The 17,810-nt window shown below is 37.0% G+C and overlaps 1 protein-coding gene across 6 annotated transcripts in view; it reads left to right on the forward strand.

Annotated features, from left to right (window-relative positions):
• The first annotated feature begins 251 nt into the window (after window positions 1-251).
• The window catches only part of ikzf1 (IKAROS family zinc finger 1 (Ikaros)), a 32,023-nt gene continuing 14,464 nt past the window's right edge, over window positions 252-17,810 (forward strand). For 3 of the 6 annotated variants that reach the window (XM_057848904.1, XM_057848905.1, XM_057848906.1), the window contains exons 1-3: window positions 368-524; window positions 6,924-6,977; window positions 7,125-7,238. In XM_057848904.1, the coding sequence (XP_057704887.1) occupies window positions 383-524; window positions 6,924-6,977; window positions 7,125-7,238 (310 nt within the window). In that variant the 5' untranslated portion in view covers window positions 368-382. Of the gene's footprint in view, window positions 525-6,923; window positions 6,978-7,124; window positions 7,239-17,810 lie in introns of all 6 variants that reach the window. The other 3 variants (XM_057848902.1, XM_057848901.1, XM_057848903.1) reach the window with 3 other exon arrangements.

Consider the following 17,810-nt stretch of genomic DNA (forward strand, 5'->3'; position numbering starts at 1 on the left):
GAAGGAAGAAACATTTGTAAAGGAGTAAGGAACGAGTTATTAGGTGTGCAAGAAAATACAGTAGTTGTGTTAATTTCATGGGTTGCCTCAGCGTGCAAGCATCGGTGACAGAAGGGGAGCTGTCCAATATGCAAGAGAAGGGGTCTCCCCCCACTCCCCTCCCTTCTCCATCAGCATCCTCAGTGAGAATGAAATAAATAAACAATGAATGGTCCACTCTTCTTGCGCGCGCCTCATCCCATCTCATGCATGGCTGCCAGTAATGGTCTACTGGGTGTCAGCTTTTATTGGCACGGCACAAAGCAAGTGCCAAGACGCCCCGCCACACACCGGGCCCGTGCATAAAAGCAAGCAAAATGCCTCCGTCGAGGACACTGTAGTCATGTTGGGCTGGAACGAGGAAGTGCAGTGGAGAGGGGAGGGACTCAGGGCGCAGCTCCATGGGGCCGTCGCGCTGCGACCTTCTGCACATGGAGCTGGGGACAGTTGGAAGAACTTCATACTGCAAACTCAAGGAATAGCAGGTAAAGTGGCTTCCACTAACTTTTAGCTCAGTGACGACGTGAACAGCTCTAAGGCAGGAGGAAAACTCCAAAAAGAGCACGGAGAGATGCTCTTCAGGGGTCTTTTAATGGTGCGGATGCACCTGCTGGAAAAAGACTCCCGAAGAGTTTGGCTGCAGGTGCCTCATCTCACGGCATTTCTTTTCTGACGGCTTCTATACGCCACTAAACATTGCAGACTTTTCTTCATTTTTAGTTCGACGCAAAATTCACAGAAATGACAGGAACATGAGGGTCATATTTTTATACTATTTTGGGGGAAAATATGGAATTCTATTTTTTTTTTTTTTTTTTTTTTCAAATCTAATAAATAAAAATGGGAACTTTAATGATCTATTTCAAACATCTTATACAGGCATCTTGACATGTTTTGTTTTTCTCTTGTAACACCTGTTGCAAAGGATGTGTCCTACTGCTATGAGCGTTAAATTGAAGGATGTGTTTTAAGATAACCATACAGCCGAATTTGAAATTACTGTAACTCATCAAGGTTTACACGGTAATCTTTTCATATCTCTTAAAGATGATCCACCGATGAATACACGGTTGTTTCCTCACGTCTGACATTAATTCAACATTCTCGTTAAGCTGCTTCATTTGTGTAGAGGGGAAAAAAACAGCCCACATTTTTATGTGTTGTAGGATTAATTTGACGTTATACAAAAATTTAAAAGTTATTCAATTATGTGATAAAAAAAAAAAAAAAAAAAAAAAAGACGATCTCAAAACACATTGGAGCGTTCACATGTTCTGCTTTTTAACTTAGAAAACTGAATTAAGTAAGTGCGTGAAGAGAATCATGTGCTTCTAATCACTTTATGGATTTAATTCTTAAATACAGAGATTGTTTGATATCAATTAATATTAAAACAATTTCTTTAGATAATAACTAATACAAATTACATTAAAAGGAATTAACTCAACATGATACAAAAAAAGCAACACTTCCCAAAAAATAATTTCACTTTTCCGTCTATTTAAAACTTGGAAACACACCTGCACAAATGACTTTTTTTTTTTTTTTGCTAAAAAGTTAGAAGCAGAAGTGCTGCAAATGTGTGCGTGCGCTGTCAGAAGAAAGAGAAGTAGGAGGGCAGCAGGCAATGCAAGACAGGCAGTTATTAAAATGATTGTACTGTCTGAATAGTAGACTAGTGAAGTGTGTCACATGCAAATGAAGAAAACTTCTCTTGACTGCACCTTTGCTCCCCCGTCACCCCCTCTATAGGCCCCCCAGAACACATCTGTTAACTCTATCCGCCCGCTTATATCATCCATACATATCATGAATTACTGATGCGATGCTACTCTGGTTTTAGGATATAACTTTGTCCCCTAATTATTAATAGCATGTAACCTTTGCTTTATTACTTTCCAGAAATCTACAAGATAATTTTACATTTAAATTTAAAGTAATATAGAAATCTGATTTTGTACACACAGTAAAAACGGTCAAAGCATTTAATTTTAAATCTTGATATAATTGTATTTTCTGTATTGAATAAACACACATTTGTACTTATATAAAAATGTCAATGTTTTATTCGTAAAAATATTTTATTCATTTATATTATCTTATTTAACAAAAAATATTTTTTATTGTTCGGCCCTTCTTTGTATTTAAAAGTTTAAATTTGGTTTCAAATACTTTTGCATTGTACGTGAGTGTTTATTCTTTGTGTTATGTATTATTTATTTTCATTAATACGCATAATCTACTAAGATCCAATATAAGAATTGTAACAAAAATGCTGATTGTAAAAACATTTACTTTTTTTTTTTTTTTTAACTTTACTGTTAAAAAGCATGGGAGGTTTAAAAGTGTGTTTCATTTCGTGATTTTACCACTTACTCTTATAATGCAGTGTAATTTTACAACACTCGACTTTGTTAAATGAATACGTGTGTGACAGTTTAATAGATGATTGACAAGAATAATTTTAAAATTCAATGAATTGTGCAGGTGTGCCATTAATGTTGGGCATGGTACACGCACAATCCCATTATCCCAATTTACTTGCTTTCATAGAATCATATTTTTGAGCTTTTTTCGTGTCTCCGCCACTCACTGGTGTGGTCGTCGGTATCTGTTAACGGTTTGCAATTTCTCATCTCCACCCTGTTTGCTGGTGTAGCTGTTTTGCACCCTTCTATGAGAAGACCCCACACCCCACCGACACGTCAACACTAATGTACACACACATACAACCCACAAGCCTCTTCCTGCCTGTCCTCACTTCGACTCAGACTTAAACTTTTCCAGTATAACACATGCAAACTGACTTCCTGACTACTGAGTTCACACCATACTTTCCAGAGTAGGTTGTGGCCGAAAGTATGTAGGATCGCTCTTTTTCAGTTTCTGTCAACCAACACATTTGTGATTCCCTAACACGCAACACCCGTAAATCATCTGCACGGGTGACCTTTAACCCCCACCCCCTTCCTTTTTTAACACTTCGTCTGACTTGACTCCGCAAAACAGTGTTGTGTTGCGACACAGAAGCCTGGTTGCTTCCCGCTATTTGTTCCAAATGTGTGGAGCCATCTGTTAGCGAAACAGGAAGGCCACGCTTCCCCTTCTCCCTTGGGCTTGTTTCGCTATTTTCAGGAGCTTCACTTCTCCCTGCGTGGCGACTTGGACCATGCAGCGGCCCCAGCGAGCGTTTCTTGAAGTGGCGGGGCTGTCGGGCCCATCTGCTTCAGGCTTGAGGGCCATTCATTATTAATGGGGCCACAAGCACTGGTGACTCCTCAGATATTCAGGCCTGGCCAAAGGAGGGCCTTTGGTCACATCGTCGATTCGGTTTCCTTCGGAGGCGCATTAAGTCGGCCAACTCGTAGAAAAATTTTAACTCAATTGGCTGCCATTATGACTAGGAGAAGCAGGCAGAGAATCATCCCTGCCAACCATCCTAGTCAAAATGGGTTGGCTTCCAGCATCGTCAATGTCAGTAGCGAGCACAATTCAACAACTAATCGACAATTAATTGAGCATCAGGTGATTGAGAACTTTTTAAATAGCTCATTACAGTGATCTCTCCTTTTCCGCGGTAAATAGGACCGCCCCCCCACCCCGCGATAATAAAGAATCTGCGAAGTAGAGGCGGAGCTTATTTACATTTTTAAAAATAAATAAATAAATAAATAAATAAATAGTAATTTTTGGGGGGGGTGTTAAATGTATTTATTCAGATTTAGCATTGGAAAAAGATATATCTAAGACATTTTCCCCCAAAGTATAATAAAAGCAAAAAAAAAAAAAAGTTTAAAAGTTTTAAACATGTTACTGTCCCACCAAATTATTTTTAAACAAGAATAATGTAGTAAAATAGGGGGAGACCACTTACACGATGAGTCGACATGGCACACTTAGCAAGTGTTTAACAAGCTAAATGATGATTGACAGATCTGTGGCTTTGAAGATAGCACTATCAAGCTTTTCTGGCAAGATCAAAGCAGCACCCCGTCACTCATCGTTAACTTTTATAAGCAAACGCCAGCTGACTGCTGAACAAGAAAAACAGCACAAGGGAAAGTGAGAAGCTGTACGTGATCGGCTCTGTAAAATACTGTATTTATTTATTTATGTTTTAATTGAAATTGAACCCTTGATCTGCGATGGACTGAGGGCGGGAAGTTGGAAGCATGAAGTAGCGAGGGATTACTGTAATTGTTTGGGGACATTGAATGGTCAGATTCCTCTTTTTTAACCCTCTTACTAACCAATATTCTCTTTGATATTTTTTATTTATGTACATTTTTTGAATGAAAAGTAAGGAGAACTAGTAAGACATTCTGTTTTTGAAATATTTTTGGTTTGCTCTAGCTGTTTATTTGAAAAGGGGATATACAATAAATATTATATTTTTATCTATTTTTCCTCTCCCTTTTTTTTGGTTTTGATTAAAGAAACAAAAACAAAAAAAACCTCTTTTAAATAATTTTAGCAAATTTTTACTGTTCAAGTTTTAAAATGTTACAGAAAATATTTTCTGATGTCGGTAGTCCTCTATCTTTCATGGAGCACCACGTGAATTCTCTTAAAAATTTTATTCAATTTAAAAATAAAAAAGACAACAACAACAAAAAAATGGACTTTCGTGGCCCACACAAGATGACACGGTGGTTCAGATCTGGCCCTCGAGCCACAAGTTTGATCGCAGTGGTTGCGAGATATTGTTGACTTCAAAATTATCCAAATCTTCAAATAAAGGGGGAGACAATAAACCAGTGTTGTTTTCGTTAACGATGACTATAACGAAAATATTTCGTCAATGAACAACTTTTTTCATAACGATGACGGGCGATAACAAGCTAAAAACGTGTCTTGGGAGACTAAAACATAATGAAACGTGTTAGGTCTAAACTTACTTGTATCTAGCAAAATAATAAAGACCTAGAGGAGGACGAAGACAAGGATCAGATCGGAGACAGTGATAAGGGTTTACGCTGGCGGCCGTCAGGAGAAAAGGTTGATGCGGAGCGAGTAGCTCACAACAAGCTTATCTAACCTAACCCCTGAGCAGCGCAGCCTTTTATTGAGAACAGAAACATTATGGTGACGTCTACTGAAAACAGAAACATTATGGTGACGTCTACTGAAAAAGGAAACATTATGGTGATGTCTACTGAAAACAGAAACATTATGGTGACGTCTACTGAAAAAGGAAACATTATGACTCTTTTCATTGTGTAAGCACTAAAGCACAAGCAAATAGACTGTTACATGAGAAAACACAATCATAACACCTAGTTTTAAACACACATAATTGCAATAACTATTGTAAATATTGTGAATATTGTTAATACTGTTATTGTGAATATTGTTAATACTGTTATTGTGCAAAAGCATTAAAGCACATCTCACAAAACGAATGCCAGTTTTCGTCTAACGAGACGAGAACAAGACGAATGTACGCCATAGTGTGCTCATAATGTGTGACATTTTGTGTGTAGTTAGCCTGCCTGGTTGTGTCACTCATGTGACATGCTGTGCCACACCAACTCATCCACTAGTCTAGTTTCTTTTACTTGTCTTGAGACACACATTACTTGTTTTGAGACACACATGGTAAAATGTGTCTTCTTATCTCAGCAAGAGAGAATATGCAATGTTGCTTTAGCCTCTAAAGGTCTGTGATGATGATCATCACACACTAATGTAACTCGTAACGTTAGCCTAGCATTCATGTTTACGTTATACTTAGGCTATTGCTAATGGTGAGTGTTTTTTTTACATACAGTCTGTGGCGCCCAGGTAGGTAAAGCTCATTGAAAAAGAATTTAGCTTTCTGTTTTCCTGCTGAGTGTGTATTATCACATGATAGATTTGTAGATGCTATAATATGTGCTTATCTGATAGTTGGAAACTTTTTTTGATTTATTCATTTTTGGAGTGAAACTTGAATTTTACAGATGAAAATATTGAGTAAACCTCAACAAAAACTAGACGAAGACCAACACATTTTAAAATGACTGAAATATGACTAAGACAAATAAGTGTTATCGTCCAAAAGACTAAGACGAAAATTAAAAGGGCTGCCAAAAACAAGACTGCAATAAACACTGCTTGATTTATTTAGTCATGAGAAACTATAAACATTTATTCTTTTAATTTGTCTTAATTGTAAAAAAATACTAAAACATGAAATATTCAGTGATTTCTGTAATCCTCGAGCATTCAATGAGAACTCCAGAAATTTTATAGAAACGAAATTTCAGCGAGAAATGTGATTCAGTTTTGCAGGCCACACAAAATGATACGGCAGGCCGTACTTGCCCCCCGGGCCGTCAATTTGACACCTGTGTCTTAGACCAAACAAAGAGAACTTCCCCTCAATTGCCATCCATTCCGCCACCTCGACGTCAATCTCTCCGACACCCTCGCTCCCCTTCTGGGTTGCGCGTCTGCGCCGAGGCCTCGGACTCAGCCATGCGTGCGCAGTAAATTAGAGAGAACATGAGCGTTGATCAGCTGAGCACGGCAAGCACTCACATCCTCAGTGACCTGAGGCCAGTTAATTTTCTGCTTAATTTTGCCGCGGTCACTTTGCATTTTTTAGATGATTACGTGGCAGGAAATTAACAATAAATAACAAATGTGGTCTGAAAGCCTGTTCCCGGCCAGCCGACGTTATATGGGCTGAAGCCGGCCCGCTCTGCGATCTCAGACTCTGTCAGACTTGTAATGAAATTGTCTGTAATTCTTTGTAAAGTAAGCGGCGTGACAAAAGTGATCTCACCGAGGTGACATAGTGAGAGTCCACCCTTTACCCCGCTCCCGCTTTATGTAATGTTTTCTCTGCTTGCTCTTGATTAAATGTACATACTTTTACATCTCAATCTGTCCCCCATTAGAGTACTTGCACCGCATGGAGACAGAGGAGGCCCAGGAAATGGCCCCTATGCCAGGTAAGAGACCACTGCGTGATTGAGATATAAAGTGCACAACGTTGACACAAAAGCAGCAAACGGATTTCACACCACCGCGAGGTAATTTCAGTCCTTGGGGTCCTTACGAAGTGAGTGATGGGCAGTTTCTGATGTGTGTTACCCCAGGCCGAGACAGCCCGCCCAACAACGATGCGGCCGAGGAGGCAGAGGAGCCTATGGCTGTCCCAGAGGACCTGTCAGCAGGCTCCGCCCATCCGCAGCACAACAGAGGGGACAAAGGTAAAAACCAAACCTCTTCTACCCTTAATCTGTTTTTCAGATTTTTCATTGCACTTGTGTGACTTTTCAGTGGCTTCTCTCACATTTCAAAATCATGGGAAATGAAACGTTGGCACTTCTGCCTAATTGTTTAGAAGTTTGGGGTTTGAATCCCAGCTGTGTATCAAGTAGGGATGTTACAATCAATTTGGATCAATTGGTTCAGCACAATGGAATTAAAACTGATTGATTGACATTGATTAACGTCATCATTCTCAAGTTTTGTTAAAGTGATCCACGGATAGAAAGACTTGTAGTTCTTGAAAGATATTATGAGTTATTATGAGTTAAAATAATTTGATATTCAAACCCCTCCTGATGTTTTTGTTTTTATACAATTTGTAAAATTAGTTTAACTAGTAGGTAGCAAATGTTGTTGACGTCGCAGGGCGGTGACGTCATATGGTTACGCTGCCAGACTTCCAGAGTATGACTCTGGCGACATAAACATATCATCTGTTCAATCCTTTCGATTTGAACCTGAGAGAAACATTAATGAGCATGACAGCACTGTCGATATTTCACAAAACGAGCAGCTAAAGCAAAATGAACAGGAAAGACCGGATGAGACGAGACGAGAGTAGGAAAAAAAGACTTTCTACACAAACGAAACGTCCTATAAGTGGCGAATTTTGACACCCAAAGTACTACTGTGCATTTTCAGCTTGTTTTGTTTAGATGCATACAGACAGAACATACTAAAGATGCCCTAAGAAAATTCTGGTTTGAAGGGTGGTTTAAATATGCTACGTGACTAATGTGGTCAACAGATCAACAATTTGCTTTAAAGCTACCACAAGAAAACACAATGCTTAAATAGTATGAGAGGGAAACACACGCAAAAGGTATTTTGAGGCAATGAAAAGGTAACAAAAGACTCAATAAAAACTCAAATAGTAAGTACTCGCCGCTTTTAGCTGATGAGCGCATGTGTTGGACGTCTCGCCACGTAGAAGGAATTGCAGTAACCCGGTTAGAATTCGTCGAGTGGCAGTGACTATCTACGTCATCACCCCAGTGACTATCTACTTCATCACCCCGAGCGTCCATTGCCTGCTTAAAACATGGCGCCCTCCGTAAGTCAAAATATGTACTAAATATAATCGATTTTTAAATCAATGGCAATATTTAATGTGTTTCTAATAACATATTTTATTAAAAGAGAACAATGGTGGTTTATTACAGTCTACGAGTCTGAGGTTCCCTTTAAAAATACTTCGGAAATGATTCAGCAAAAAAATTGTCAAAGAAATATGAAAACTGTTTTGCATTATTTTTGTTGATTTAGGGCAAATGTAACTGATTGTGTTAAATATGTCAATCAATGTGTAAGTCGATCAATCGATGTGACTCGTGGCAGACTTTGTAATATCAGCAAATATCGTATCAGCCAAAGAATTGATATCATATGGTCATGAAATTCTATCTAACTGAAACAACATTTATATTAAATAAGTTAACTAAGGCTATCTTAATTACAATATCAACATCCTGTTTTCATCTTGGTCATCCAATTTAACAAATGCTCTTATGGTCTAGATTTAAAATAGACAACGTTCTGAGGCAGGCAATGTTGGGGCAGCTAATTCATGGCTCGTGGTTTCCGGTCAATCAACTCCGAACCTTTTGACTTTTTGGAATCTTACACTCTGTGCAATGTAAATCTAATAAAAACTAATCTCAAACAAAATGCTCTTTAAAAAAAATATAAACTAACAAAATCACGTTGAAACTAAATGAATTGGGAAAAACAAATGTCAAAGAGAAATAACACCAACTAAAATAATACATCCAAAAATGTTCTCCTTATGCTTCCCTTTAATTTTTCGGTGACGGACATCTAATTCATTTAAACTGGGAGTATTGGTAGTGATTTCTCATATTAAAATGGATTGGACGTCAAGCGCCATTATTGACAGCTAATGCTTTAATGAAAGAATCTAGTTTACCCATGAATCTGCATTAGTATAAATGCTATCAAATATACTTAAGATAGACACATGAAGTTAACTGAAGAAAACTGTTGTAATGTCATATTATTATACCATATTTATGAACAGTTAATATTTTAAATGTCTTATTTAGAATTATAAGCTATCCCGACGATTGCCCGAAACGGTAATTTAATCACTCCCAAAGCAGTAGTTAAGTTAAACTCATGTCAATTTCAAAAGTGTTGCATACATTCAATTTCCCAATGTGATCCTTAGCAAATTAAGTGAGATATATTTATATATTCTGAACTCTGGATCAATTACAGCAAATAAAAAAGCCAGAGTGGATGCATTTAGGTCATTGGCAAAAAAAGGAAGTTAAAAAAAAAAATGCTTTTGATCCATGGCATGTAATTAATAAGCCGAGTCTTAAGGAATAGCTAATGTGGCCTTGATTTGAGTCTGCCGACATCAAGCCTGGGAATACTCCATTACGGTGAAGCTAAGGAGGGAGTTCCCATCTGTGCGGTACCTCAAGTCCCCTTAAATGGCTACAGAAATATGGAGCAAATGTTTCATGTCATGTTTTTTCAGAGGTTTCTACAGAGTATACTAGTATATCAACTTCAATGAACTGATGCAATCTTTCAAAAAGTATATTATGACACACGGTATTAGGCCCACAAAAAAAAAAAAAAAAAAAAAAAAGTAACCTACGACAATAAAGTCGTAACATCACTTCTTTTAATCTCGTAATATAATGACAATGGAGTCTTATGTCGTAATATTACAAGATTAAAATTGTTATACCACTTAATTTTACGTAATAGTATAATAAAAAAAAGTCAGTGTTAAAGTCACAATACTATGTGAAAAAATTTGATATTGCGAGATTAAAGTTGTTGTATTACGGATCTTTACGTAATATGTATGATGCAGTGCGGTTAATTTAGCCAAATTAGCTACTCTGGACTTTACGTAGCGCTTCACCACCTCTGTTAAAATGAAGATCTCATGAGGCTGTATTTTACAATCAGTTTCACAAGAAAGGGAATCCTTCATCTTTTGCACATCTACATCAAACAATCAATGTTGATAAATATATATACACATACTTCATTGTAGCTCCTAGCCAAGGTAAACTAATTTATTTAGCTTCACGTACTTTACGTAATATTTAACTAATTTAGCTAAATTAGGCGCACCGCATCAATATATGCAGTTGTACCTCTATCTAGGAATTTAATTCATTCCAGGACCTGGTTTGTAAATCGAGATGATTGTATGTCGAGCATGATCTTCCCATAAGAAGACATTATAATTTGATTAATTCGTTCAACAGCCCAAAAAACAAAGCTAAACACATAGCTAAACAAATAAATTATAAAGACGATTTGGAATAATAATTAATAAAAAAATAATTATGTAACAAATCGGGTTCTAATGTGGCAGTTGTGTTTTGCATGCTGTTCCTGAACAAACTGTGTGACTGGCGACAAAGTGAGAGATATGTGGAAGAGTTAATACTTTACATTCTTTTCATCTTGTTGGTGGCGTCGGCTATGGTGGACAGTATCCGTTTTGTGTTGCACAAGTTCTGAAATGTAATGATTAAAAACCTGACGAAGCTGGCGACTTCCTTGCCGATGTTACAACAATAATAATTGTCACCTGAACTTATAAAGAATGACGATTGGAGGTTGGAGGAGGACCGTTGAGATCGGAGACATATTCTAGCAGTATTGTCGAGCCAGTTCACTGATGCGCACACCACGTTCATATTTTCCGATCATTTCCATCTTAATTCCAATGCTGACTGTCAATTTTTCATTTTTTCACCACCTGCCCTAACCTTCTTGGTATTTTACGTCGGATGCGGAAAGGATCGTATGACGATGTGATCGTATGTCGAGGTACCACTCTATTGCGTAATGTAAATATATACAGAATATAAGGAAGTTAATCTCATAAAAATACGATTTTTTTTCTCGTAATATGACGACTGCAACCTCGTAATATTAAACAAAAAAAAATGTAACATTATGACTTTTCTTGTAATATAAAGTTTTTTTCTTGTAGTACTACAATGTATGACATTATTCACGTAATATTATGATTTTATTCTCGTAGTCCTATTTTTCTTTTTCTACGTGTGGCCCTAATACTCTGTCGTGGAACAGTATATCGGTATTAGTATATATTAGTCAGTGTTGTTAATAACGGCATTAGAGTATAACAGCGTTATTTTTGTCAGTAGTGAGCAATCTAAATAATTACTTTTCCCATCTTTGCAACGCCGTTACCGTTACTAAGGATGTAAAGGTACGCGTTACTACGTCGGTTGAATGACACGAGAAATGTCTGAAAGACACAGAGAGAGCAGAGCGGGAAAGGGGAGAAGGGGAAGGGGGTTGTTACGCCGTTGCAAACGAGATGCTAGGCGGCTAGGAGCGTTAGCATAGCATTCGCATTCTCGCTAGAATTAGCATTTAGCGTGGCGGGCGTCACGTTAAACGCTCGGTAAACTTTTTACATACAGTTTGTGGTGTTCAGGTGGGTACAATTGATTGAAAATAATGGACTGTTTTCCTGTTCAGTATGCATTGTCATCACCAAATGGGCATTGTCCTTGTAGATACTACAATATAATAATATTTATCTTTTTTTTTTTTTTTTTTTTATTACCAAAAATAATCACCTCAACTTTTCTTGAATGACGTATCCATTAACCGTGTTTTATTTTATTTTTATTTTTTTTTTTAAATCAAAACAGCTAGAGCAAAAATAGAAGAGGGAAGAGATTCAAGCCTCACCTGCATATTGAAAAGTATATCTATAGGGTGTGATGGTACACACAGGTCACGGTTCAGTACAACAGGAAAAAGGCTTTTTTTTTTTTTTTTCTCACAGCGTTTGAAAGTTAAAGTTTGTATGCCATTACCTTTTTTTGTTTGTTTGTTTATTGTTTATTGTCATTGTCATCGGTATCATTGACAGTTACAATATAGCATTGTGATAAGATTAACCCGAAGAAATCCGAAGAAAAGACAAGGGCTGACGGGACAAGCCTGGGCTTATTAAATCCCGTCCCCAATTAAACCAAAGGATGCACATTGCTACACGATAGAGGAGGCGTTTCACATTGTGGTACAAGTACTGTATTTTTGTTTTGTTTTTTTTGTTTTTTTTTTGATTACACATGAATTATCTTCCCAAAAGTCATTGATTCGACGTAACACTTGGGTCAAGCTGTCTGTCCTCTGTTTGCTCATTGATTAGGGTAGAGTATATAAATATATATACATATATATATATATATATATATATATATATATATATATATATATATATATATTAGGGCTGTCAAACGATTAAAATTTTTAATCGAGTTAATTACAGCTTAAAAATTAATTAATCGTAATTAATCGCAATTAATCGCAATTCAAACCATCTATAAAATATGCCATATTTTTCTGTAAATTATATATATATTCTGTAAAATAAATTGTTGGAATGGAAAGATAAGACACAAGATGGATATATACATTCAACATACGGTACAAAAGGACTGTAGTGGGCATTTCACTCTACTGTCATTTAAATCTGTCTATGCTGTCCTCACTCCGAAGCGTCTACTTTTTCCAAAGCTAGACAGCTAGTGAACGACGCCTTAATAATTAGACTTCTTCCTTTTTCATCTGATTTATTAATAAAATGGCCTCAAACCATTGTCCTCTTTAGACCGTCGTAAAACTACAAAAAAAAAGTACACAAGCATTGCATTAGCAACAACGTTAGCTTAGCACGCTATACAGGTTCACTAAACATAAACAAAAAGCGTCTCATACAAAAAATATAACATTTCGCTTACTAACATAATATGTACATTCTTTACAACAACCATACTTACGGACAAATCTTGTCCAAGGATCATATAAGCACAACATTATCAGCCCGAGACGTCGTGCAGCCATAATGAACTGGAAAGAAAACAATAAACCATGTCGCAAAGCGACCACAAGAGTTGCTGTTGGACAGCACAAAAAGTCTTGCTGTAGAATTTACCAAAAGACAGAATACTTTCTGAGCGGGACATGTGCGTTAATTGCGTCAAATATTTTAACGTGATTAATTAAAAAAATTAATTACCGCGCGTTAACGCGATAATTTTGACAGCCCTAATGTATATGTATATGTATGTATGTATGTATGTATGTATGTATGTATGTATGTATGTATGTATGTATGTATGTATGTGTATATATATATATATATATATATATATATATATATATATATATATATATATATATATACACACACACACATACATGTATAGGTGAAAATTTAAAAAAAAATGTAAAAAGGGTGACCCTAACCCTTTTTTGGAATGAAAAAGAGTTCAATTCAATCAGTTACTATAAACATACTTGATGTGAAAGACGTTGTAGAATGGATCATGTAATAACATGTAGAACATGAAAGGTAACTTTGCTGAGTAACTAATTACTCTTACATTGAGGTAACTGACTAACTCAATTGCTTTTTGGGAGAAGCAATTTGTATCTGCAATCTGTAATTAATTACATTTTTTTAAAGTAAGATTTACAACACTGATAGTAGTGTAGTATATTATATAGTAATGGTGGGAATCATTCTTGCTCATTTAAATTTATTGGTGTCACTGCTGCCTAATGTGTGCACGCAGTCAGTGATGGAGCCGCTTCGTCACAATTGGTAAATCACAAAATCTTGAATACTCGGAAAATTTAAGGCTGTTAACTCATTACCTGTCATTAACCAATTCGACTGGATCGAATGATTGCTGTTACCTTCCCAGTCACAAAGGACTGGACATCTATCGCTGTCAATGACGACGAATTTGTTAATTGCACTATAATCAACAACAATAGATGCATACTCAATCAAAACTCACATAGCAAAAAAACAAAAAAAAAGCTTCTGTGTTTTTCCACTCATCCAGATAACGGCAAAGATTAGCAGCTCGCAGTGAGAAATGAAAAGCGAGAGGAAACTGAAATAGGATGTGTAAGAGTTTCCTCAGAAATGAGTTGCCGTCAGACGGTTTCAACACTCTGGGAGATAAGTGCTCGGGAACAAGGTCAACAAGCTTGAGAGAATCACCTGAAAACACACACACGCACCTTTTATACAGCACAACTAATCTACAGTAGATGATCAATGTTGAACAAAAATAAGACTGAACATACAGCCGTAATGCAGTTATGTCCATTATTTCCCCACATATTCAGTATAAACCGGCATAATAACTGTTCATGTGTTTATATAGTTAAAGATAAAACATAAGGAGGAAGTGTAAATTTCTCCATCATTGTGTTAATGGCGTGGAAACAAAAGCAGTAATTGTCATGCATGGTTGTCACCGTTTTTATAGTCATTTTAATCCATAATAATTTTGAACTGATTCAGAAAGGACCAATGTAAAAGCTATATTAAAAAGTAGGCCTTTTTTGGGATACATCTGTGGAAATATTAATGGGAAAAGTGGAAGGATAATGCAAACTAAAGCTAACTATAATAACAAAATAAACATTTCGAACACACTTCTTATTTTAAAATGTGTGGAAAAAGAAACCAAAGTGATTGAGTTGTTTACATATTTTGATGTAAAAAAATAAATAAACTAATGAGGACACCGTAAAAGTCGTCTCTGTATGGTTTTACTGGGACGTGTTAGCATGTTGTTCCAATACCTTGCACACAGGTTTGTGCGTTATAACAGGAACCCCCAGCAGGCTGAGCGTGTTTCAACACATGAGACAAGAACTGACACACTTGCTATCTAACTTCCCATATCTGCTATCTATCGACACCAAAATGTGCCAATTACTTCTGTCGCAGGACTTGCTTCTCCTTTGTTTGCAAATCAAGGATAACATTTATCCACTTCGAGCCACCGCTGTTTTATTGCTACGTGCTTTGTTTGTTTTCCAGTGGTTTGTGACACTTGCTTCCCAAAACAACCAAATCCGGATATTTGATTGTGACAAATATGATAAAGTCAAAAACATTCTTCCTATTCCCGGTTCAACTGCAACTTCCCCATGTCCATGAGCAGCCCGACACTCACGGTTCCCTTCTGACCTCAGTCACACGAGAGGCGTGCACGACAGATACGACACAACATTTTAAAAAAGGGATTTAACTGGATGTTTAAGATTTGAATTGATATCTTCAAAATATACATGAGTGGAAGCAAAAAATGTATTAGAATTGATGAAAAAATAAAGACCTCGGATACTACATACATATTACAGATGTTAGATGAGAAGTTTAGTCAAATTAGGTCTGCATATGCATTCGGAAACAGTGCTTGGAACAGTTATAGTATTGAAAAAATAAAGAAAAATGGAGAAAGATATGAAAAGAAATGTTTAATTGTAGTACTGAAAGATCAGTTGGAGCAATGGTCAGATGAAAAAAGTGCAGGTAAACTAATGAACAAAATTAAAACCATTTAGTTTCACTATAACAAATTACTATATTGATGTAAGTATTGTTCAATAAGTAAATGTTAGATAATTAATAATAATGAAACTTGTAAACAATCTTTAGGAATTGTGAAAAGAAATGTGTTAATGTCAGTTATTTCAGAAACCAAATAAAAGGGTAAACAATTGTATGACTAAATCTCTAATTGGATACAGTGGGGCAAATAAGTATTTAGTCAACCGCCAACTGTGCAAGTTCTCCTACTTGAAAAGATTAGAGAGGCCTGTAATCGTCTACATGGGTAAACCTCAACCAAGAGAGACAGAATGTGAAAAAAAACATAAAATCCCATTCTTTGATTTTTAAAGAATGTATTTCCAAATTAGAGTGGAAAAGAAGTATTTGGTCACCTACAAACAAGGCAGATTTATGGCTGTCAAAGAGGTCTAACTTCTTCTAACGAGGTCTAACGTTACCTGTATTAATGGCACCTTTTTTACCTCATTATCGATATAAAAGACTGCTGTCCACAACTTCAGTCAGTCACACTCCAAACTCCACTATGGCCAAGACCAAAGAGCTGTCGAAGGACACCAGAGACAAAATTGTAGACCACCCCAAGCTGGGAAGACTGAATCTGCAATAGGTAAAACGCTTGATGTAAATAAATCAACTGTGGGAGCAATTATTAGAAAATGAAAGACGTACAAGACCAGTGATAATCTCCCTCGAACTGGGGCTCCATGCAAGATCTCCCCCAGTGGCGTCAAAATGATAACAACAACGGTGAACAAAAATTCCAGAACCACACGGGGGGACCAAGTGAATGACCTACAGAGAGCTGGGACCACAGTAACAAAGGCTACTATCAGTAACACAATGCGCCGCCAGGGACTCAAATCCTGCATTGCCAGACGTGTCCCCCTGCTGAAGCCAGTACACGTCCAGGCCCGTCTGCGGTTCGCTAGAGAGCATTTGGATGATCCAGAAGAGGACTGGGAGAATGTGTTATGGTCAGATGCAACCAAAATAGAACTTTTTGGTAGAAACACAGGTTCTTGTATTTGGAGGAGAAAGAATACTGAATTGCATCCGAAGAACATCATACCCACTGTGAAGCATGGGGGTGGAAACATCATGCTTTGGGGCTGTTTTTCTGCAAAGGGACCAGGACGACTGATCTGTGTAAAGGAAAGAATGAATGGGGCCATGTATCGAGAGATTTTGAGTGAAAATCTCCTTCCATCAGGAAGTACATTGAAGATGAGACGTGGCTGGTTCTTTCAGCATGACAATAATCCCAAACACACAGCCAGGGCAACAATGGAGTGGCATCGTAAGAAGCATTTAAAGGTCCTGGAGTGGCCTAGCCAGTCTCCAGATCTCAAACCCATAGAAAATCTGTGGAGGGAGTTGAAGGTCCGCGTTGCCCAACGACAGCCCCAAAACATCACTGCTCTAGAGGAGATCTGCATGCATTAATGGGCCAAAATACCAGCAACAGTGTGTGAAAAGCTTGTGAAGAGTTACAGAAAACGTTTGGCCTCTGTTATTGCCAACAAAGGGTACATAAGAAAGTATTGAGATGAACTTTTGGTATTGACCAAATACTTATTTTCCACCATGATTTGCAAATACTGTATACTAAATACTGTAAATACTGTAAATTCTTTAAAAATCAAACAATGTTATTTTCTGTTTTTTTCCCCCACATTCTGTCTCTCATGGTTGAGGTTTACCCATGTTGACAATTACAGGCCTCTGTAATATTTTGAAGGGGGAGAATTTGCACAATTAGTGGTCGACTAAATACTGTATATGGCGGAAAACACAGACAAGGCTGAAAAAGCTGTTTCTGCTCTTGCACCCCTCTTTAAAATAAACTGCTGTATTTTAAGCCAAAAGAACTGTTGTGTTTGATAGAACAATATGTCTATATCCTGCCATAACAATTTCATGGTGCATAAAGCCCCCAAACTATTTTTATTTTTTCCGTTTTACCCTGGAGACCCCCGTTTACAGACACCTCGCAACCGCTTTTGTTTCAACCCAGTCATAAAAAAAAGGTAAGCAATCGTATTTTTTATTTCATACGTCTATCATTTTTAGCTTAAAATCATTCATT

The sequence above is a fragment of the Corythoichthys intestinalis genome, chromosome 10 (genome assembly GCF_030265065.1).
Source record: "Corythoichthys intestinalis isolate RoL2023-P3 chromosome 10, ASM3026506v1, whole genome shotgun sequence".
NCBI lineage: Eukaryota > Metazoa > Chordata > Actinopteri > Syngnathiformes > Syngnathidae > Corythoichthys > Corythoichthys intestinalis.